The sequence below is a fragment of the Sapajus apella genome, unplaced genomic scaffold (assembly GCF_009761245.1).
Source record: "Sapajus apella isolate SASKATOON/1434 unplaced genomic scaffold, GSC_monkey_1.0 scaffold29, whole genome shotgun sequence".
Taxonomy (NCBI): Eukaryota; Metazoa; Chordata; class Mammalia; order Primates; family Cebidae; genus Sapajus; species Sapajus apella.
In genome coordinates this window covers 8405728-8428329 of record NW_022436969.1, presented here as the reverse complement: position 1 = coordinate 8428329, position 22602 = coordinate 8405728, and the positions used below count along the sequence as shown (strand labels likewise).

At 47.6% G+C, this 22602-nt stretch overlaps 1 protein-coding gene across 1 annotated transcript in view; it reads left to right on the top strand.

Moving 5' to 3' along the window:
* The window catches only part of CABLES1 (Cdk5 and Abl enzyme substrate 1), a 74879-nt gene that overhangs the window by 31550 nt on the left and 20727 nt on the right, over positions 1–22602 (top strand). Inside the window, exons 5-7 of the mRNA XM_032293208.1 lie at positions 13567–13663; positions 14863–15019; positions 16082–16185. Of these exons, the coding sequence (XP_032149099.1) occupies positions 13567–13663; positions 14863–15019; positions 16082–16185 (358 nt within the window). The remainder of the gene's footprint in view (positions 1–13566; positions 13664–14862; positions 15020–16081; positions 16186–22602) is intronic.

The following is a 22602-nucleotide window of genomic DNA, read 5'->3' as shown; positions in this document are numbered from 1 at the left end:
AGGATACAGTCAAGCAGATGTGTGAACGTGATAAATAGAGGTGGTAATAGAAGCTGAGGCCCGAATAGTGCTTACAGTGTATGGCATCCTAGGCACTGTTCCACATGCTTTATGTACATTCACTCATTTCATCTGCCCAACAGCCTCCTTAGGTAGGTGCCAGAATGACCATTTTACTTGACACTAGGGGCTGAGAAAGGCTTAGCAGCTGCCCAGGTCGGGGCAGGCAGTGTGGCCGCAGATCTGCCTTGTTGTGTCTGCTGCTGTTGGGCTGTTTCAGTCCGGGAAGCTGGAATGCATGCTTGAGAACCAAGCATGTTTCCTTCATGATCACGTCTGTGGGGCCGGGCATGTTGGCTCAGGACCAGTACCCGCAGGCAGCACTGGCTGACTGGTGTGCATTTGGGTGAAGATGGAGCTCGGAAGTGACAGCTCTCATAGGTGTGCCACACACGGGCTGCCCCCTGGGGACACCAGCTGCTGAGCTGATGGGTCATAGCTTTCGGAAGGCTTTGGAGCTTGCTGGTTCACCCTGCAGACTTGCTCCCAAGGCAAATACCAGACGTCTCTGGGTGGAGTCATAAGTGTAAAACAATCTGTGTAATTCCCCCATCTGGGTATTGGTCAACTTTAGAGTAGGAAGGTGTGTGGAGTGTGGAGCTGGTGAAATGCTCCAGGTGTCTATATGGTGTTGGTGCACTGGCGGTCTGCAGAGATGGGGGTGTTCCTGGCCCATGGCCCTGAGGTGCTGCCAGTTTGAGTCTCCCCAGCACCTTTTCCCTGAGACACCCAAGTTGCCCACTGAGCACCTCCAGGAAGCAATTTAGGGAGCAGCAAGGCTCTTTCTCATGTCTTAATACCATGTATGAAGAATGCTTCTCTTGGAGAAAGGGTGCAGCATAGTTGCGTTAGAGGATTCCTAGTCACAGTACCAAGCATGTCTTCACTTCACAATAGGATTTGTGGCAGGGCCACAGAGCTTTCATAACTGCTCAGAAAATATTGTTTGATTTACAGAGTTTGCTTGCATACAGCTGGAAATCGTCTGCTAGGTAAAATGAGACACTTCTGATAACTGTCTTCATGTTCTTTTGCTTTAGGAATTCCAAGTCTTGCCTGCAGCATGAACCCCTAGTGGCTGTGAGAGACACAGGGGGTGGAATAGAAGGTAGTGTAGTGTCCTGAGTTGCAGACATAAGAGTCCCCTCTGATGGTTGGGGTGGGGCAGTGGTTTTCAGGGAGCTCACAGGATTTCCAGGACAGACAGAAACCAGCACAGACACCCAGGACCAACACAGTGGGGACAACACAGCCAGGACCCACTGGAAGCGGTGTTGGCACTGCCATCTGGGGCCCCCACCTTAGGCTTGCCAGAAGTTCTGATCTCCCCAGGTGTTACTTCCACATCCAGGTTTCCCATGAGTGCTTCCACTTAGAACCTAGGCCATCTGTGGGAGCCTGGGAAGTGTAGTTTTTAACAGCTGCCTGGGTATTTTGAGCTAATCTGTGGCTCTGCCACAGTGGTTCAACCAAAAGATCTGCCTGTCCCCAAACTGAACCTGGGGAGGCTGAAGAACCCTAGATCAAGGAGAACTGAAACCCCTAATCCAAGCTTGGCCCAGCAGGGAGCCCTCAGGGAACCAAGGGTCCCTAAGAAGCTTAGAAGCTCCCCTTTCCCATAGATGTTCTCCCCTTAAGGACAAGACAGTGTCTAGTCAGACTACATAGATGTCCAAATGGATTTCCAAAGCCCAGGAGCTCTGGATTCAGCCAGGCCTAACTTCAAACCTCTTTTGTGATCTTCCAGACTTCACAGAAACACGGCCCTTGAGGCTCTGGCCTTGGCGCTTCTCTCCAGCCCTGTCTTCCTACATAGCCTCTCAGCCCTAGCAAGTTACCCATGGGTCCTTAATGCACCAGGTTCCCCTCACCTTTGGGGTTTTCTAGTTGGTGCAAAGTTTGGATGACTGATCTGTGGTCCACACCATCCCATCCTCTTCTAGACTGAACTCACACCTTCCTCCAGGCAGCTTTCTTTGCACCCCAACACCTGTCCCCTTCTGCTGAAGCAGAAGTAAGTGCCATCTCTCAGGGTGTCTCGGCCTGGCACCTCATCCTTGAGGGCATCTCCATAAAAGGATGGAGCGGGGTGGTTGGCCATAAGGAAGGCCCCAGAAGGTGCTAACAAGGATGAACTGACATGGACCTCAGAGCCCTGCTTCTCTCCAGGTGACTCTCCCACCCACAGTGAAAGTTGCTAAGCCTGAAGTGACAAAAGAGGATGTCAAGCTGCACCCAGATGCAAGTGCTAAGCCCCTCCCACCCTCTAGCCAGGTGATTCCCTCATATTAGCCTCGCAGCCCATCCAGTTCTCGTTCAGCCTCACCAGCATGACATCATGCATGCTCCGCACCTTCGGAGTCGCTTACAAATACTTTCACCCTAAATGTTAAGCCCAAGGATGCCAAGGGCCTTGAGATCTTATCTCAAGAGATAAGATCACACTGGCTGCTACAGTCTTTGCCTGAGACCTGTTGGAGTTCCCTGGCTTTTGGCTGGCAGGCTTACCTCGTCCTCTGTCAACTCAGCATCTCCAGACCAGCAGCATGTGATCTACATGTAAGTGACACAGCCCCATGTTGAGCAGAACGTATTCAGATTGCATCTATCCTGGAGTAAGAGGAGGGCATTTTTCCCAGGCTCGGTTCTGTAGGGAGTGGGACACTCTGTCCTGTCCTTTAAGCCCCTCTCTATGTCTAGGGTGTACTGAAGCCCCTGCCTGCATCCTCCCCGCCACCACCCACCCACACTCATCCACACACGACCCATTCCTTATTGCCAGGTCCTTCTGGTGCCCAGCATGACCATCTCTAATCAGGTGCATGTGTTAGGAAGCTGTCAGGACTTACTGGCATGCATCAACTGAAGACTGGATATAAGTTGTGCCCACACCTTTCAGATAACACAGCTGTTGATCCCAGAGTCCCACTAATCATTACCAGGGATAGATTGCATGGCCGTTTCTGCTTGGGGTGGCCCTGAGCTAATTCATTAAAGGGTATATGAAGTGGAAGATAGTTAAGGTAAAGGTAATGCCAGACCAAATGAGTTCAGTAGTAAGGAGCACTCTTCAGCGCAAACATAGTCTTTTAGAGCTGGAAGGAACATGGAGACTGCTGGCTTTTGCTTTTTTTTTTTTTTTTAAAGCTACAGAAACCATTCTTCCATTATAAGTTTACATAGAATTCCAATAAATAAAACAGCTAACCACAGAGCTGTTCTGTAGAATCGGGAATGGGGGCAGGTAGCCCACTCACCCCCACTCTTGCCATCCACCTCCTTTGGTGCCTCCATTAGGAAAACCACAGCCCTTACCCAGCCTTGCTGTCACATACCCGTGGGCAGCTGCGGCCAGGGAGGCAGTGTGGTGCGTGGGAATGAGCTGGCAGTCAGGCAGAAGCCTCAGTCCTGGCAAATGAACTAGCCTTACTGACCTCAGCTTCACTCATCCACAAATGGACTGTAATGTCCACCTCAGTGAGATGAATGAAATAGCAAATGAAATATTATATGTGAAAGCTCAGAGCACCCTGCCAGGCGGTAGTAGATATTCATTAAACGCTAGCTTCACTTCCATTTTTGCCCAGTCACAGAGCTTTTTCTTTTTTTCTTTTTTTTTCTTTTTGAGACAAGTTCTTACTGTATTGCCCAGGCTGGAGTGCAGTAGTGCAATCTCGGCTCACTGCAGCCTCAACCTCCCAGGCTCAAGCGATTCTCCTACCTCTGCTTCCCACGTAGCTGGGACTACAGGCACACATAACTATGCCCAGCTAATTTTTGTATTTTTTTGTAGAGTCAGGTTTCACCATGCTGCCCAGGCAGGTCTCAAAATCCTGGGCTCAAGCCATCCTCCCACCTTAGCCCCCCAAAGTGCTGGGATTACAGGTGTGAGCCACCACACCCAGCTGTCACAGAGCTATTTCGTTGCTCTTTCTAGATCTGCTCCAACCTGGCAATTCCCAGTCTGGTTCACAGTGAGTTTGTCAGTGATGCAGTTCTAAAAACACAACGGATTCACCTTCAGATCTGCTTTTATGCAGTTTTTTTCCTTCAATAGTACATGTTTCTTAAAGACTATTCGAAAAATGTATAAACATAAAAGGAAGATAAAAATTATTGAGCCTCAGTTCCTAAACAAAGCCACCATTTACATTTTGGTCTATTTCCTTCCAGTCTTTTTTTTTTCCAGTGCATATACTTTACAGAACATGAAGAGACCATTGTTTTGCTTTGATCTTTCTTGCTCAATCCCACCTTTCAAAACAAGCCCATTACCGAGAAGAGGAACAGATGTTGCCCATCTTTTTCACTTTGTAACATCAAACCTTCCCATAAGCTGTAAACACTCTTCTCAGATGAAGCTTGTAAATTATGCCATTTTCTGGGAAGAGTCCCAGCCTTAAACCAGCTCCTTTTTCCTCAACTAACACTTGCCAAGGCCAGCCCGAATCTTTTTGCCTTTTATCCACATTAGTCATGGCTGTCTCTTTCCTAGTGTGGATTTGTGGTTTGGCTTGGCGACCCTCCGCTCACAAAATGAGTTGCAAGCAACCTTCTCATCTCTCCTAAATAGGCAGATCCCACTTGGTAAACAGCTTGTCCAACGCTTCTGTCCAAGACCACTGCTCCTCACCTTGCTTTCCAGCCCCCACCCATTGTGGGGTACTGTGCCACCGCCATGGGGCCAGGAGAGGGAAACCTGGGTGCTGTAAAGGAATTTATGAGTTTACATGTAGAGAGAGGGTAGGAATTGTGAAGAACAGCAACAGCTTAGGGGAGAGGTTCCTGGAGTCCTAATAAGGAAAGCAAAGTTCAGAGAAGGTGGTGAAATAGTACAAACTTGACCTTTAAAATGTTGCTCAGGGTCAAGCCCAGACCAGGAAACCAAGAGAGAGACTCAACTTCCTCCTGTTTCTTTAACCTCGTACGCCCTCTGACTTTTTGCTCCTACGACCTGAGCTCTTGTTTTTGCTTTTGGGCTGGTTCAGTTACATTATAGGCTCAGACAGCCTTGGGTAGGCTAATCTCCACATACTGTGTCAACAAAAAATGCCTCCTGAGCTCCAGCTTGCCAGCCCAGGAGCTGCTCGAGTACAACCCACTGGTGAGTGAGAGACTGCAGGTATCATACTGGGAGCCAGTCCTAGAATCGCCCCTGTGCATAAGGGAACCAGCACCAGCCACCAAGTGCTCCTTATTTCCTGAGACATGGACGCGGGTCGGTATTTCTCCACACGTGGATCTGAGCAGATGAAAGTAGTGATGAACCTAGTAAACTTGGGATTGGAGGTTATGTGAAATCAGCAAACTAGATGATTCCAGCAAAAAGAGCTTCTGTGATGTGTGTGTAGGTTCACATCTCTTCAGGTAACCATCCTTGACTGTGTGATAGTGACAGGGCTCACTTACTACGGACGCATCAGAGACCATGTGATGAGGAAGATGGCTTCCCGTGGAGTTGCAAGGTGCCTCTATGGGGTGTGATTTTTCATTGTCAACGGCTTCCACATGGTGTTTATGTCCTTAGCTTTTGGCATTGGGGGCATTCAGATGAGGTCATACGCTTGGGTCCATTTCCTGAGTGCTGGTCATTTTGCGATCCAGAGAACAGCGTCTTCTATTCTTAGAGCCTTCAGGCCTAAATGCTCCCTGCCTGGCTGCAGGCCCATGTCCCCTTCTTCCCCACCCACTTTCCCCAGAAAATTTTTTGTTGTGGAAAATTACATATTCGTAAGTTGTATTTCTTTCCTTACACCAAGCATATTCCCACATAGAGACCGACTCTGGAGTGATCTCATGGATGACTCATGCCATTATCTGGCTGTTTATGGGAGCTGCCTTTAGACAAAGATTTGGCTGTAAGCTCCGTTAAGACCCCTTCATTGTCTGCCAGTTGCCCTTGCAGAGGTTGGCTTATCTGTGGAGTGCTGAGTGGGAGTGGGAAGGGACTTCTACACCAAAAGCTTCGTCTGACTTCACTTTTCACTATCAACTATGGCCCCTGTTCATTGTCTCTGCACCTACCTTCTGCTTGATGCCAGCAAGCAGGCCTGCTCCAAGATGGCAGCTCCACTATATCGGAAGGGGCAACAAACGGGACTCTTAAGCTAAGGGGAAGACTTTTGTCATTGAGTTCCAGTGCATATGTAATCCCTTAATTAAAATTTAGCTCACAAGTGGTATTTCCTTTCCTAATCCAGCTTGCAGGTTTGCTTTGGGTGCAGGAAATCTCTCACTCTTTATTCTTTTTGAAGGGTCTAGAAATCCTGTTAATATTTAATTGGCTTTTAAATTATTTACACATCAAAGTGTTCAACCTATTGTTGTCCTTTGAAGAGTTAGTGCCTAGTGGAGCTCCTGGCAGGTGTTCCACGGTCTTGGGTTTAGAGCACCAATAGAGAAAGGGTGGTGGAGAGAAGTCAGGACCACTCCGTCTTGGAAGCAGAAAGCCTTGGAACCTAGTTAATTGGAGCACACATTTTTCTTTCTTTCTTTCTTTTCTTTTTTTCCCCCATTTATTTATTTTATTGCATTTTAGGTTTTGGGGTACATGTGAAGAACATGCAAAATTGTTGCATAGGTACACACGTGGCAGTGTGATTTGCTGCCTTCCTCCCCATCACCTACATCTGGCATTTCTCCCCTTGCTATCTCTCCCCAGCTCCCCACCCCCACCGTCCCTCCCCTATTTCCCCCCAACTGACCCCAGTGTGTAGTGCTCCCCTCCCTGTGTCCATGTGTTCTCATTGTTCAACACCCGCCTATGAGTGAGAACATGCGCTGTTTGATCTTCTGCTCTTCTGTCAGTTTGCTGAGAATGATGGTTTCCAGGTTCATCCATGTCCCTACAAAGGACCCAAACTCATCGTTTTTGATGGCTGCATAATATTCCATGGTGTATATGTGCCACATTTTCCCTGTCCAGTCTATCGTCAATGGGCATTTGGGTTGGTTCCAGGTCTTTGCTATTGTAAACAGGGAGCACACTTTTTTCATCTAGTTCCCAGGTATTAGATATTTCAATCTTACATCTTTTTTTTAAAGAGTACTATTAGTTCATTCATCCTGCTCCCTGAGGAAAGGGCCTTAGCTTGAACTTCTTGTTATCTCATAGGGAATCTTGTTTCCCTGTCAAAACCTATTCTGTGCATTATGGCTCAGTGAGCAGCTGGCTGAGCCTCTGCCAGGGAGCCACAGAAGAGGAAATTCAAAATCATTTGCCTTTTACAAAAGATGAAGTCCAGAGTTGGCCGTTTTATGATTAATAATAACCTAGGTATTCCCCGTTGGGCCCACAATATCTAGATTAGCCACCTGCTCTGATCAGATGACTCCACAGCTGTGCATGTGTGCTTTGTGCCGAAGAAACCAAAACTAAGGGGTCCAGGGGTTTCTAGCAGGGAAGTTACAGGCATTCAATGAGAGCTGCGTTAAATTAATTTTGGTGCCATCCTATGAAGAATGAGCTTACACTCCCAAAATGAACCAACCTGTTTTTCTGCTCATTGCTTAAGGGTATAACTGCTGCTTGGCTGTCTCCTCAAATGCACTGTCGTCTCCCATTTTAATCCCCCCCATCTTCTGAGTCTCTCCCTTTTACCCCCTCCATTCACTCCCACTCCCCCACCCCCATGGGCCAGTTTTAAATGTCAGCCTTTGTAAAAAATATATATATCTTTGTGCTGGATTTTCAGTGTGCTTGTTGCCTACAGCCTCTGCAGAAGTTCACAAACTTGCAGGGAATGTGAAAGCAGCTCCTCTAGGTACATATGCCTAAGCCACAATGTTATCCAGGACTGTGGAGAGAAGGAATCACAACCTTGCATCGTCCACTGGTCCTTGGCAGTGGTTCACTTTGGGTGTCCGAGGAAATGAGATCATTTCCTATAACCTGACTAATAGCATTCGCCTCTCAGTGAAAGCTGTAGTATTTAAACCTAATACACACTATTTTAGACAATATTCATGTGTAGTATTTGAACTTGCCTCTATGCCATTTTTTAAAGGAGGTGGAATATAAATAAATTAGTAGAGCCAGGAACAGTGGCTCATGTCTGTAATCCCAGCACTTTGGGAGAATGAGGAGGGCAGATCAACTGAGGTCAGGAGTTCAAGACCAGCCTTGCTAACACGGTGAAACCCCATCTCTACTAAAAATATAAAACTTAGCTGGGCGTGGTGGCAGGCACCTATAATCCCAGCTACTTGGGAGCTTGAGGCAGGAGAATGTCTTGAACCTGGGAGCTGAAGGTTGCAGTGAGCCTAGATCGTGCCACTGTACTGGCAACAGCAGTGAAACTCTGTCTCAAAAATTAAAAAATAAACTAGTATTTGAGCAGTAGATGTGTCTGGGAAAAAATCTTCTGGCCTTTTCAAAGAAAGTGAAAAGTCCAACTTCAGTTTGCTTTAAATTACTTTCAGCTGCAGTTCTACATGCTCTAGCTCTGTTTCCTGGTGCTGGAGGGTTAATGCTGGCATTTCAGCCAAACAGATAGTTCTATTTTTATAGACCATTTTAATGAGAATTCAGAACAATGATCTTAGGGAATACCAAAATTTCATCACTACTCCCCTGGGACTTCTGCTTCATTCTTTTTCACTGGAGTTTTTAAAAAATCCTTTTTGGGTGAATCTACACCATTCAGGGTTCCTTTCTGCATGCAACTCCAACCTTCCCGGCTTCTGAAAGAGAGGGACAGCAAAGACCATGGGCCTCACCTGCTCTTTACTCACACATAAAGACTGAACAGTTCCTGAGCTGTTACACTACTACCTGGCATAATGTGAAATTGCTGTTTACCGGGGTCAAATATGACCAAAGAACGGCAATTACATGTTTCCTGTTAATATCAGAAAGAGTCCAGCAACATTGATCGGAGCCCTTAGCTAAGAAGAATCAACCCAGAAAAGTTTGTCAGCCTCTCTGTGAAAGATGTATATATTTTTTTCTTCTTTGAGGTGGAGTTTTGCTTCTGTTACCCAGGCTGGAGTGCAGTGGTGCCAATCTTGGCTCGCTGCAACCTCCGCCTTCTGGGTTCAAGCGGTTCTCCTGCCCCAGACTCCCAAGTAGCTGGGATTACGGGCATGCATCACCACACCTGGCTAATTTTGTATTTTTAGTAGAAACTAAAAATGGGTTTCTCCATGTTGGTCAGGCTGGTCTCGAACTCCTAACTTTTGGTGATCTGCCTGCCTTGGCCTACCAAAGTGCTGGAACTACAGAAATGAGTTATCATGCCCGACCAGAAGATGTATTTTTTTAAGACCCTGAGAATCTTAACGTACACAAATTCAAAAGCTATGAGAAGAAACTGACATTGTTAGAAGTGGCTTAAATGAGATCTGTTTTGTTTTCTGTGGACGACTGACTGTGCACACATCTGTACGCGTGTGCTCTTAATTCAAGCCCACCAAAATGGTAGTCCTGAAGTTAGTGATAACCTCTCCCTGAATCCGAGGGAGGAAAAACATGGAAAAGTTGCCCTCCGCCATCACGAAGCTGTCAGTGCTCTAGAGCTGTGATGATATTTATTACTGTGTCAGCGAAGTTTTGAGTGTGAGTAGCTTTGGCGTACACCTCATTTCTCCTTTTTAAATCTACTTAATATGAACTCTGAGCCCCCCTTCTACAAGGCTGAGGGGAAATGGAGACCCTTTTTTCACTGGGCATCCTTCTGTCCCCCTCTCCAGTATTGTGCAGAGAAGGGCCTGGAACCTACTGTAATGCCTAGGCTTTGGGTAACACACACTGGTTATTGTTCCTTTGGTTGCCCTGGCACTGCCAAAACTCTGTCATACCCACCCTGTGACCCCTCCAGGCAAAAAGATCTGCTGCTCTGTGCCAGGTGTGAGTTATCAATCTTTATCATTGTGGGGAGCCCCATTCTTGGGGTGGTGATGGTGCAGGGCATGGGTCCCGTTTGATCGTGCGCCCTGTGGTCGTCATTTTCCTCCCAACTTAGGTGAATCCACACTGCTGCCCCATCTACAGGGGCCTGTAATGTCAACATCCCCACAGGCAATAGGCAGAAAATAGGCCACTCTTGGGAAGAAAACTGGGAGACCAAATCCAAGTCACTGCATATCTGTGACTGTATTAACTTGCCATAGGAACTTATTAAGGCTAGCCAACGTCCTGCCAAGGAAGCACTGGGTCTTAGTAGTCAGTAGCTACATGTGGCAAATCACATTAAATTCATTAAAATGAAATAAAATTAAAAATTCAGTTTCTCAGTCAACTGGTCACATTTCAAGCGCTCAGTTGCGGCACACAACCGTTGTATGGGACAAGGTAGATAGGGAGCATCTTCGTCATCACAGGACGTTCTGTCGTGTGGCGCTGGTCTGTAGCAAGCCTCACGTGTCTCCAGTAGCAGTTGAGGGTGGCCCCGCTATTCTTGCTTATTTTCCTACTTGGCTTGGCCTTAGTGATTTAGAAAGTAGAATGACGTAAGTAGAAAGGCAGGGGGAAGTGGTGACTATAGTGAGTCATGATGTTTCTCAAGGGACCAGTTCTATGGGTAGGGTTGGTGGAGACTTGCCCATCTTTCGTGTGGTCCTAAGTGTCGTTGAGACACTTGGACAATCCACGGGGTCTAAGAATCCCTGTTTCTTTAAGTTAGTTTTGGGTTTTATCTCATGGAATAGAATCTTGGACTTTCTGTGAGCACATGAGAATATTTTTTGTGAGGGCTTCATTTCCTTTGGAGGAAGCGCCAAGAAGGGGAGTGTGGAAGAGGCACGGCTGGTTTGGTTCTGTTAACTGTGATGTGTGATATGCACATTTGGTGGCAGGCAGACAGCTGGCCAGGACAAGGCTGCCCTGGGGAAGCATTGAGCCTGTGAGCAAATTGAAGACAGATGAAAATGGAGACAGTGGAAAATCACCCATGTTTCATGCCATCTGTATGTACCAGTACTGGCGAGACAGCAAAGAGCCACACTAGCTCTCAGTAAATAGTTCATTATATATCAGATGTTGTATAGACAGGTTATGAAAATGGACCGAGACTCTGCCCCTGCCTGCAGCCAGCTCTCCGTCTGAGAGCCCTCTCAGTATAGGCTTACTGGAATTCTCCTTATTTCCCTTGGCCTACTCACTCCATAAAGATATTTCCTACTTCTCTATTAATTTCAACCCTAAGTAACGTTCTGCATCTGGCAAAATGGAAACAAAGAGAAAATTGTTTGGGAGTTGGGAATTTGGAGACCATGCGTGCTGGGTTTGGCTCTGGAAAGGTAGGAAGCCCGTGGAACTGAGCTGTTGGTCCTTGAATGAAAGGGAAGGCGCTGCTATTTTTGTCCTGTTCTGCGTGTGGTCAGTCCCCTCCCTCCCTACCCACCAAAGGTATTTTTGCCTTATTGCTTTGTTCACGTTTTTGCTTTGTAGGCACTTCCTTATGCCAGTGCCCCGATGCATTCGTCATCTCCATCCTTAATTGCTTTAAGAAGCCTTTTGAGAATTGCCATGGGTTGCCTGCATAGCAGGTGCAGCAGTAGGGCAGACAGTCTTGTGGGCATGAGCAGAGTTGATTGTTGGCTTTCTTCTGCATGACTTTGGTGTCAGTTCTGAAAGGGACTCCAGAAATGTTTTGTTTTGAGTGTGGCACTACCATGGCCTCCCAGGAAGCCCGTGGTGAAAATGCAGCACTTACTGGCCACAGAAGGTCTGGGCATTTGTATTAATCAGACTCCACATTTTAGGTAGGATAAGGGCTCATCCAGGTAATGCCCAGAGACTAGGATGGTGGCTCAGAAGAATCAGAGCATCCCTGTTTTTTTTCTATATTTGGGGATAGCTTTTTCCCCTTCTCTTCTCGCCACTTGCTTGGCTCCCTCTTCTCTTCTTATCTCATGACTTTGTCTTTGGCTGGGAGCAGTTTGCCTCTGCCTCGTATTTGTTCTTGCATAGGTTGTAAGACCTGGCCTCTGAATATGGTCCCTCCATCCAGGCCACACCCCAAGTATGCTGTGGGTCTGGGGTGACTTTGACTAACAGGTACTGGGTGTCAGAGAGAGAGAATGTGAACCTGGTCATTCCCAAACATGGCTGTAGTTTAGAATCACCTGGGGAGTGTTTAAAACTCCTGATGTCGGCTCACCCCATGCCAACTATCTGGGGGTGGGAGCCAGATAACAGTTTGTCAGAGATCCCCAGGTAATTCTGATATGTAGCAAAATTTAAAAATTACTGTAGGGGAAGAGTGTGGTCCTTTGAGATGTGAGCAGTTAACACCTGAGCAGAATCACAGTGAGTTCATCTTGCATCTCCATGGCAATGTGATGTACTAGAAATGACATCAGATGAACTCCTCTCCAGCCAACTATCCTGGTGACCTTGACAATCTGCCAAGGGCTTCAGTTTCCTTCTCTGTAAATTGGATCAAAATAGTGGTACCTTTCTCACAGGGTCATCTTAAAGAACCAAAGAAATGTGTGAGTCTTTGGAAATAGTAAAGTGCTAAATAAATGCTTGTTGGCCAGGCACAGTAGCTCACACCTGTCATCTCAGCACTTTAGGAGGCCAAGATGGGAGGATGGCCGGAGCCCAAGAGTTTGAGGCTACAGTGAGCCATGATCACACCAGTGTACTCCCTAATAACCAACAGAGCAAGACTTTGTCCCTGAATGAATGAATGAATGAATGCTTGTTATTACTAGCGATTATTCTTTTATTAAAAGATATTCATTTTCTACGTAGTCTAGCAAGGTAGTAGAGGTAACTACTGTGGCATTAATTTTTCAATCACCAACAATAAACCCAGTAGCTGTTTAGGATAAGAATTTATTTCTCCTAAGAAAGGGGAGTGGCAAAGAGAGGTGATCTCGTGCAGCATTAGAAAGAGCTCAGGCTGGGCACGGTGGCTCACGCCTGTAATCCCAGCACTTCAGGAGGCCAAGGTGGGTGGATCACCTGAGGTCAAGAGTTCGAGACCAGCCTGGCCAACATGGTGAAATCCTGTCTCTACTAAAAATACAAAAAATTAGCCGGGCATGGTGGCATGTGCCTATATCCCAGCTACTCGGGAGGCTGAGGCAGAAGAATCACTTGAACCTGGGAGGTGTAGGTTGCAGTGAGCCAAGATTGTGCCATTACACTCCAGCCTGGGCAACAAGAGTGAAATTCTGTCTCAAAAAAGAAAAAGAACCCAGCAGCTAGATCCCAGCAAACTGTGATCCCACAATGCTCAGGGAATGCTCCCTGGCCTCGTATTCATTGGCCATCTCTGGGAACATAGTGGGCCTCGAGGAAGAGGGAGGGATGTCTGTAAACCATCAACTTCATCTTCAGGCTTTCTGTTCAGTTGGATTTCATTTATGTCAAAGTGGTTGAAACAAGGCATCACTGGCAAGCCCCCAAGGAGGGACAAAGGGCTGTCCCACCTACCAGGGCTTACCTGGTCATTATCATCGGTGTGACCACGTTGTCTCACGCAGTAAGCATCCTCATGGCTCCTTGGGGTGCACACAAAAGCATTTTTTTTTTCCTCTGGCTTGTCCTCCCAGGGACTTGAAGTTGGATGGAGGAAGACAATCAGCTGGCGCAGTGAGTTTGAAAGAGATCATTGGTCTGGAAGGTGTGGAGCTGGGTGCTGACGGGAAGGTAAGGCTGCCAGGCCACAAGTCACCGAGTTGTGCTGAAGGCGCAAGGGTCAGGAAGCAGAGGAGGGGGACAGCCCACAAGCCTCTCTCGAGGTGGAAGACTCAAGATCTGGGGCAGATTCCCAGGCATGTGATGCCAGCCTGCCCGGCTCCCCTAGTGTGCAGCCAGTGATTGAGCAGCAGCATGGTGGGAGTTCCCACAGCACGTGGATTTCTTTGCCAGTGCTGTTTACAGCTGAATGTGCTGTTATGAGTACCTCACACACATAGGCAAGTCCATAGGGATGGAATGACGAGTGGATTGAACATCAGTTAACTGGTGATGTCAGCAAGCAATATTCAGGCTACTAGAAAGTGTCATAGCTTCCCATGATCCCAGGAAACTAAGAGTCCCTCAGTCTTGCACTGTGACCACGGAGCAGCATGGCGGTCACATTCTTCTTCCATCAACATGCAACGAGCCTTGGGGTCGAAGTCTCAAGAGTGACAGGTTAAAAGATGACCCTGCCCTGCCCTTTGTTCAGAGTCTAGACAGTCCTCATCAACCCTTCCAAAATCCATTTATGGCAATGACGCAAGTGTTTCTTGGGGAATCTGTCCCAGGGTAGTTTGCAGATGAGGTTGCTGGGAGCTCAAGGTGTAGATAGGGTGCATGCGAGGTGCTTGCCTGGGCAGGTGAAAAGCAATGCACTTGTTCTGTTCACCCCTAACGAGGGAGTGTTCCCATAGGAGCCAGGGAGGATGGAATAGAGTGGAGGGTCATATGCAGTGTCTGCCAGAGCAGCATGGTGGGAGGCCACGGCCCTCACTAGGGACTCTTGGGGCCTGAAGTGTTCTGGGATTCCGCACTTAATAGATTATAAAAAGCAATGCAGCGTGTGCCTCATGGATAACACAACACCCCAGCAGGTTTTGAGATAGTACCTTATTGTCAATTACATTCATATTTCTGCCATGTAATAGGAATCATCAGATCAAGTGGAATAAATTAAAACTACACATAGCCTTAGGTCAGTTCAGGTTGGGTGTTGGCACCAATGCGTGCCAAAACGAATTTCATTTTTCAGATCTCATTGGATTTCAGAATTGCAAATAGGAGAAAGTGGGCCTGAACTTGGGTGACAACTGTAACTTGATCAGAATGCAGAGCCAGCAATACCTGGGAATAATCACTGGCCTGTTTTTGTCTTCACCTTTTAGACTGTTTCCTATACCCAATTTCTGTTACCCACAAATGCCTTTGGAGCCCGGAGAAATACCATAGACTCCACCTCCTCTTTCTCCCAGTTCCGTAACCTGAGCCACCGCAGCCTCTCCATAGGCCGGGCAAGCGGCACCCAGGGGAGCCTCGACACAGGTAACCTTGGTCTGGTTGGGTCTGGTAGCTCAGGGTGGGAGGAGCCTCTGTTTATATGGGGATCGGGTCTCCGCATAGTGCAGACTGGAGGACAGGCCCACAGGTGATATGACTTTTAGGAAAGCCTGATCTCAGGCCTTACAGGCCCACAATCAAGCCACAGGTAATCCCTCTCTAATCAGATGCTCCAGTCACTGACTGCCTGAGCTTCCACCTGGAGAAATCTCAAGGCCATGCAAAGATGACTGCGTTTCCCAGCTTCCCTGACCACTCAGCTTCTCTCAATCATGACCTTGTTCTGTCCTATATTTTCATGGTGCTCAGTTCGGAATTAAAAAAAAAAAAATCTGGGCTCTGAAATGCAGGTTCGGGTGTGAGAGTTTCCTTTGTGCCTGTCCTAGTGGGTGAACCGAGTTGGCAGCTGAAGGAAGACTTGCATGCTGCCAGCTTTGCTGATCAAACCTTTGTAAGAACTGACACATGGAGAAAACGCTTTAGGAAGCAGGGCTATTTCTACTCTCAGGGAAATTCCAAATGAATGTGCAGTTCCCTCCGTCTGCCCAAGTGCTGAGTTCTGAAGCCCTGCCCTAGCGTTCCGGCCACCTCTGATCGCTCACAGCTGTGCCTTGGTGGCCGCTTTGATTTGTATTCATACAGACACAATAGCCTGCCTGGAAGTATTCGCACCAAATCGTGCTGCACAGGCGTCTCTGAATATCATCTGCAAGTCTAAAAAATGAAGCTCTTCGGGGCCACACTCTGAGAGTGCCCTCTGCATCTTGCATGTTGTGTGAAGCTTTTGCTCCTCTAGCTCAGGGAGATTAATACATAATTTTCTAAAATGATAAGAAATGTCAGGATGTTGAAATTTGGTGAACCCTTTTGAAAGAATTTACTTGATTGGCGTGAGGAGACGTCTAATAAAAGTCAGTGAGTGCCGTGGCGCTGAGCTAAGTGCCCTAAAGCCAGCCTTGCTTCAGACCAGCTTTACGTGGCATTGTCTCTGCTGGGGAGGGTCCGGAGCCACTAATCATCATTTTGCATTTTGCATGTGATATTCAGGTAGCGACCTGGGAGACTTTTTGGACTATGACCCAAATCTCTTGGATGACCCCCAGTGGCCTTGTGGCAAGCACAAACGCGTTCTGATCTTCCCTTCCTACATGGTGAGTAACGTGGGATGGGGGCTGCATTTGCCGTACCCCCTCAGCTGCCCGGCATGGCTTGGAGGTGGCTGGGGGCTTGTTCAAAGACTACTCTGCCTGGGGGGCCTTCCTGAGGAGCTCCCCAGTGTGGGTGCCTACGGAAGGACCAGTATTGCCTCTTGTCCAGAATCCTGCTGGCCACCTGGCCTGCAAACACCGCTTTCAGGGTGCTTGTGAAGGTTGGGCTGCCAGTATCCACAAAGTCACCAGCCCAGATTGGGGGACCCTCTCCCCCGAAGGGGGATGTCCGAGCTTTTACTTCCACAGACCCCAGTGGGGAGAACCAGGCCCATCCCTGGAGTGCTGAGTTCAAGTTCAGCTCTGCTTGGAGTTCCTCAGTGGCTGCCGGCCTGCATGTGCACACTGAGCAAACATTTGGCCCCAGGCTGGGGATGACAGAATTCTCTCCTGGGAAAGTGAAAGTAGGACACTGTGGGTGTTACATGCAAAACCTTTCTCTGCTGTTTCTATTTCATGGACTCTTCCTGTTTTTCCCTGTGTGTAATTTTGGTTTCTGCTCTCGGCTGACCACCATTTCCCACCACCAAGGGCTGCTGTCACCTCTGCAGGCACCAGAGGGGCCTGGCAGGGCCCTGGGTGCTTTCTCTGGGCTGACTCGCCCTGACTCTTGTGGCAAGCAGAGCCCCGGCTGCTGTGGGAGGAGGGGGAGCTGCACTTCCAGAACAGTCGATTGGCCAGGCCTGCCATACACAGCATCGGGTGGGAGACATCCACCCAGAATGCACCGCCTCCCAGCCTTTTGCATGTCCCGGCCCACAAGCTGGGCATGTGGGGCCAGCACAGCCGAGCGCTTCCTCCCCTGGTTCCCTCCCTCCTGTGCTCCCAGCCTGAGCTGTTCTCAGGAGTGAACCAGGGGGTTTTTCTCCTCTAGGCTCTTGTATCTGCAGTAGCCAGCGTAGAAACCAATCCCTTGTACTTAAAGGGCCCCCAGATCTTCATTCAGAGCTTAGGGTTCTTCACTGTTTATCAGAGAAACACCAGGCAGAACTCGGGCCCTTGCCAGTGACTTTCAGCATCTATATTCGTGTATGTCGGCGCATAGTTCAGTGGTCATTCTCATACACCACATGGCGTCGGGATGCATTTAGTCATCGGAGAATGCATTCAAGTCAAAGGCATGTAGTTCAAAATTGCCCCAACTCCTAACACAGAAATCAAAACTAGAGACATGTGTAGTTACTTTTCTTCCACTCTATGACCCGTTTTTTTAAAAAACCAGGGCGTATTCATCTTTGGCAGAGGCTAGCGTGTAATAAGTGTTCAATAAATGACCAGAATGATTGCCCTGATGTCAAAGAGAGAGGAACTTGTGTAAGAATAAGGATGCTTTCTGTGGTTCACTGCTTTATTTATTAAAATTCACTTTCTTTATTAAGTAACATGGGCAGGAAACTGGATCAGGGAGTCTGAATGAAGCTCTCCTAGTTGATAGACGGGCAATGGGGGTATCGAGGCTATAACTCCTGGCTTGGGGCTCTTTTCACGTTGCCCAGCCCAGCAGTCAGCCCCAGAACTGGTGACATGTGGGTTGGACATGAAGACCATTCTTTGGGCCAGCAGTGTAGCAGATTTCTAGGTAACCAAGTGAATAGGAAGGTGCATTATTTCTGATGGATGCTGGCGGGGAGCTCTCCTACAGACACGTTGTGCTTGATAATGCCGACTTCTCCCATTATAGGCCTGGTGTTGGGCTGGTGCCAGATCTGATCTTTTTTTCTTTAAATGATTTCACTATGAGCCTTGAGGTTCCAGGCCACAGTATGTGTGTATGTGCATGTGCACGTACACACATACAACTTTTCCTCCTCAGACTGTGCTAGACTTGCCAAGTCAGCATGTATGTCCTGCCCTCCTCATTTGATGTCTCCAATTGGATCGTTTTTCATTTCGCCGCATTGGCTCTGCAGTCAGTGCTCCCGGGAATAGTCTGAGCTTAGGAGAATGGAATTGTGCAAGGACGGTGTTTTCCCGGTCGGCTCCCAGAGACCTCTGTTTCCTATTCTAGCCACAGATATTGGCACTTTGATAAAATGTGGGAAATCCACGTTTCAGAGTTCTCGTCTAAGTTCTTGTCAGTGTGTGGTGTATTACAAAGGGCCTCAACCCAGCTCCCGGGAGACTTTCTTCCTAGAAGCCAACATGGGTTACAGGCCATTTCTCATGCACTTGCATTGAACTTGTAGGAGTCAGAGTGGACCAGTTGGGGGGGGCTGGGGTGTTTGCTTTATTTTTGTGTGTTGGGGAACAGGTATAGAATTCGCCTGTCAACAAATATTGATTGAGGCCTTATTATGAGCCAGGCTTCCTTACCCAGTGGAGAACTAACCAGCCATAAACCCTGTTCTCCTTCACCTTGGAGAGAGTGGGGAAATCAGAGAGTAAACAGTAGGCAGGGAGACAGATCACTATAGTCATGAGGAAGGAATCATCTTGGAAGAGCAGCAGGAGGCCAGGTGCGGTGGCTAACGCATATAATGCCAGCACTTTAGGAGGCCAAATCAACTGAGGTCAGGAGTTCAAGACCAGCCTGGCCAACATGGTGAAACCTCATCTCTACTGAAAATACAAAATTTAGCTGGGTGTGGTGGTGTGCACCTGTAGTCCCAGCTACTGGGGAGGCTGAAGTGGGACAATCATTTGAACCCAGGAGGTGGAGGCTGCAGTGAGCTGAGATTGAGCCACTGCACTCCAGCCTAGGCACCAAAGTGAGACCCTGTCTCAAAAAAAAAAAAAAAAAAAAAAAAAGACAGGAAATGATGGAGGGGTTGGAGGTGGGCCCTAGGGGATAGGCCTCAAGGAAGACTTCCCCGAGGAGTGGCAATAAAGCAAGCACTGAGGGGTGAGGAGGTGGCCCCACTAGGCTTTGCTAGGGATAGCCCAGTGGAAAGACCCCAAAATATGAAGGGGGTTGGTTTTGCATAAAATGACTATTTCTAAGTGTAAAGTCATTGCCCTTCCCTCTACACACACACAGGCAGCAGGCAGAGCCCACCAATGATGATGCTGACAAACCCTCCCTGCCCTGTGACTCGGCCCCAGGCACAGGGAGCTGGCGCTGAAATAGGCCCTGGCTCCAAAGCCCGTGGCTCCTTTGAGCCAGGTTGTAAAATACCCTCTTTGAGGGCCTGGGCACATTTGGCCACTAGGCTGGTGTGGGGATCTCTGCCCAGACAGATGGCAGATTCCCTCCTGGGTGGCAGGGCACCCCCCTGCCCCCACAGTGGATGTCAGGCCTAGGAAGCCTGGCACCACCCACCCACCTGTGAGGTTTCTCCAGAGCTTCCTACAACACCTCTGCTCGGTGATTGAGGAAGAAGCAGGCTTGCGGGTCACAGGCCAGTTGTCTATGTGGAGCTGCTCACCTCCCTTAATATCAGCCCCCAAGGCCCTGGAGTCCTGCTGCCTGTCCCATCTTCCTCGGGCCCCCAGGGCAGTCCAGTGCAGCCAGCCCAGCGGAGGCGCCCACCTGAAATCCTAGGACTGTCCTCCAGTGTTTTGGGATGTCCTGTTCCTGTGGAAATCAGGCTCTGAGATGCTCACGTAGCCTCTGCTGAATCAAGCAGCTCTCAAATTGATGAGCTAATCCTTTCAGCCATCAAATCCTGCTGCAGCCGCTAAAAGGAGCAATTTACAGACAATCAGATGCACTTGTTTCTTTGAAGTGCATTTCTATGAATTTTTGTAACCACCCCTCTCTCTGATCCAGATATAGAGCATAGAGCATTTCTGTCCCTACAGAAAGTTCTCCTCCCCATCCCACTCTTCCCATCTCCTTCCTGCCAAGGCAATCGCTGTTCTCAGTTGTCACCATAGATTAGTTTTACCTATTCTGAAACTTCATGTAAATAGGATTACGGCATATACTTTTTCGGGGTCCATCTTCTTTCCTACAGCTTAACGTGAGATTTCCCCATGTTATGTGTATCAGTATATATATATATATATATTTTAATTGCTGAGTGGGCCAGGTGCGGTGGCTCATGCTTGTAATTCCAACACTTTGGGAGGCCGAGGTGGGTGGATCATTTCAGGCCAGGAGTTTGAGACCAGCCTGGCTAACATGGTGAAACCCCATCTCTACTGAAAATACAAAAATTAGCTGAGCATGGTGGCAGGCGCCTGTAATCCCAGCTGAGGCGGGATAATCATTTGAACCAGGAGGTAGAGGTTGTAGTGAGCTGAGATCGCACTATTCACCCCAGCCTAGGTGACAAGCAAAACTCTGTCTCAAAAACAAACCAACAAACAAAAATTGCTGAGCGGTAGGTATAAGATGTAGCACAGTTTGTTTCTCCCTTCTCCTGTTGATAGACGTTTGTTCACGCAGCTGCCATCAGTGTTCTTGTGCGCGTCTTCCTGTGGAAATACTTTTTCATTTCTCTTTGGGTAAATACCTAGGAGCAGGATTTCTGAGTCCTAGTGTGGGTGATATTAACCAGCCATGATGTAGCTGAATGTTTATCCTTGTGCGTATGTCCTAAGTGTAATATAAAAAGGCCCCTCGTCACCACAGTCAGGACATGTCTTAGAGTGCAAAGCTTCCAGAGGTGAAGCCTGTCAACAGAGTGCAAATGACACCCTTTTCAAATTAGCCTTGTACCCATATCTGTATTTTTAAACTTTGATCCATGCAAGTCATTCTCACTATTATCTGCTGTGTAAGGGCATGGGTGAGATTTTGAACTTAAGAAAAACAGTTCCGGGCCAGGTGTTGTGGCTCATGCCTGTAATCCCAGCACTTTGGGAGGCCGAGGCGGGTGGATCACCTGAGGTCGGGAGTTCAAGACCAGCCTGGCCAACATGGTGAAACTCCATCTTTACTAAAAATACAAAAAAATTAGCCAGACATGGTGGTGGGTGCCTGTAATCCCGGCTACTCAGGAGGTTGAGGCAGGAGAATTGCCTGAACCGGGAGGCAGAAATTGTAGTAAACTGAGATCATGCCACTGCACTTCAGTCTGGGTGACAAGAGCAAAACTCTGTCTCAAAAACAAACAAACAAAATTACTGGGACAGGTGTGCAAAACAGTGGTTTTGTCTTCAAGTTTCTAGAAGGTGACCACAGAACAGGAGAGCATGTTGAGCTGCTTGGCTGCCTGCAGACTCTTGCCGGCGATGGTGTGTCTCAGAGGGAGGGCGGATGCTCCTAGCTCTCTGCACCGCTTGGCACATAATTAAAGCTTCACTAGAGAGTGGCTATTTATCGTTAGAACCTGGCAGGCCAGGTCAGTAGTGGGTTTTTGTGTTTTTTTCCCCCTCTTTATAGGTGTGGAAAGCAATTAAAAGGAGTGAGAAAATGGGAGAGCTGAGATAATGCAAACAAAATTCAGTTACCTGAATGGATTTCTGGATTCTTCTCTAAGAAATTCCTCTTGCACCACGTTCACATCAAAAAGAAACAGACAAACATCGTTTATGATACACATAAGCATATAAATCTCAAGAGAAACCCCTCGGATTGATCTCCATGATAAAGTGCCTGGTTTTTATTTACTGAATATTATAATCTAAGTACTTGTAGAGAAAGCCCTCCCTCTACCCTCATGTCTCCCCGGTGTTGAGGGATTATCTCTTAGAACTTAATTTTTCAGTACAGCATGAAATGCTGAGCAGTGGAAAGTAATTGACTCAATAAAAGAAAGACTAACTCAGCCTTCCATGAAGTAGGGGATTAGACTCTGCCCACCCCGTGATAGAGATACATATATTGTAAATATATATTTATAAATATATAAATCATAATATAATTTTATATATTTATATTTATGTATTATAGTTTATATAATATGTAATTATATATTTATATATACATATTTCATAAAAGTTACCTGGATGGTTTACGCACTTCTTACCTGTCTGCAGGGTGGATTTGTTGGGAAGCTAAAGCAGCGTGAGTTCCCCTCCCTTGTAAGACCCTTGCCAAGGCCTCAGGTTTCAAGGTGACTGATACTTATTTAGTTGTGGGGAGAGGCCCTCTTTAAGAAAATGTCACATCACATTAGAAGCACAGGCGCGTGGCACTTCCCTGTTGAGGCACTTCCTGGGGCTTGAAGGGCTTGGTCAGGGGCACAGGCCTGGGCAGTAGCTGAGGAGCGTCCAGCCAGCCTGAGGTGTAAGTGTTCACAGCAAGTGCCTGAAATACCTTATCATGCCTAGATTGTGCCACTGTACTCCAGCCTGGTTATAAGGGCCAGACACTGTCTCAAAAAAAAAACTAAAACTAATACAAAGGGAGGGTTGTTTTGGGTGTGGGTTTTGGTTTTTGTCTTTGTTGTTGTTAACAGCACTATTAGAATTCCAGCACCATACAATTCACTTTAAAGCCTCCTTTACAATTTATTTTTTTCTTGTAAAAAC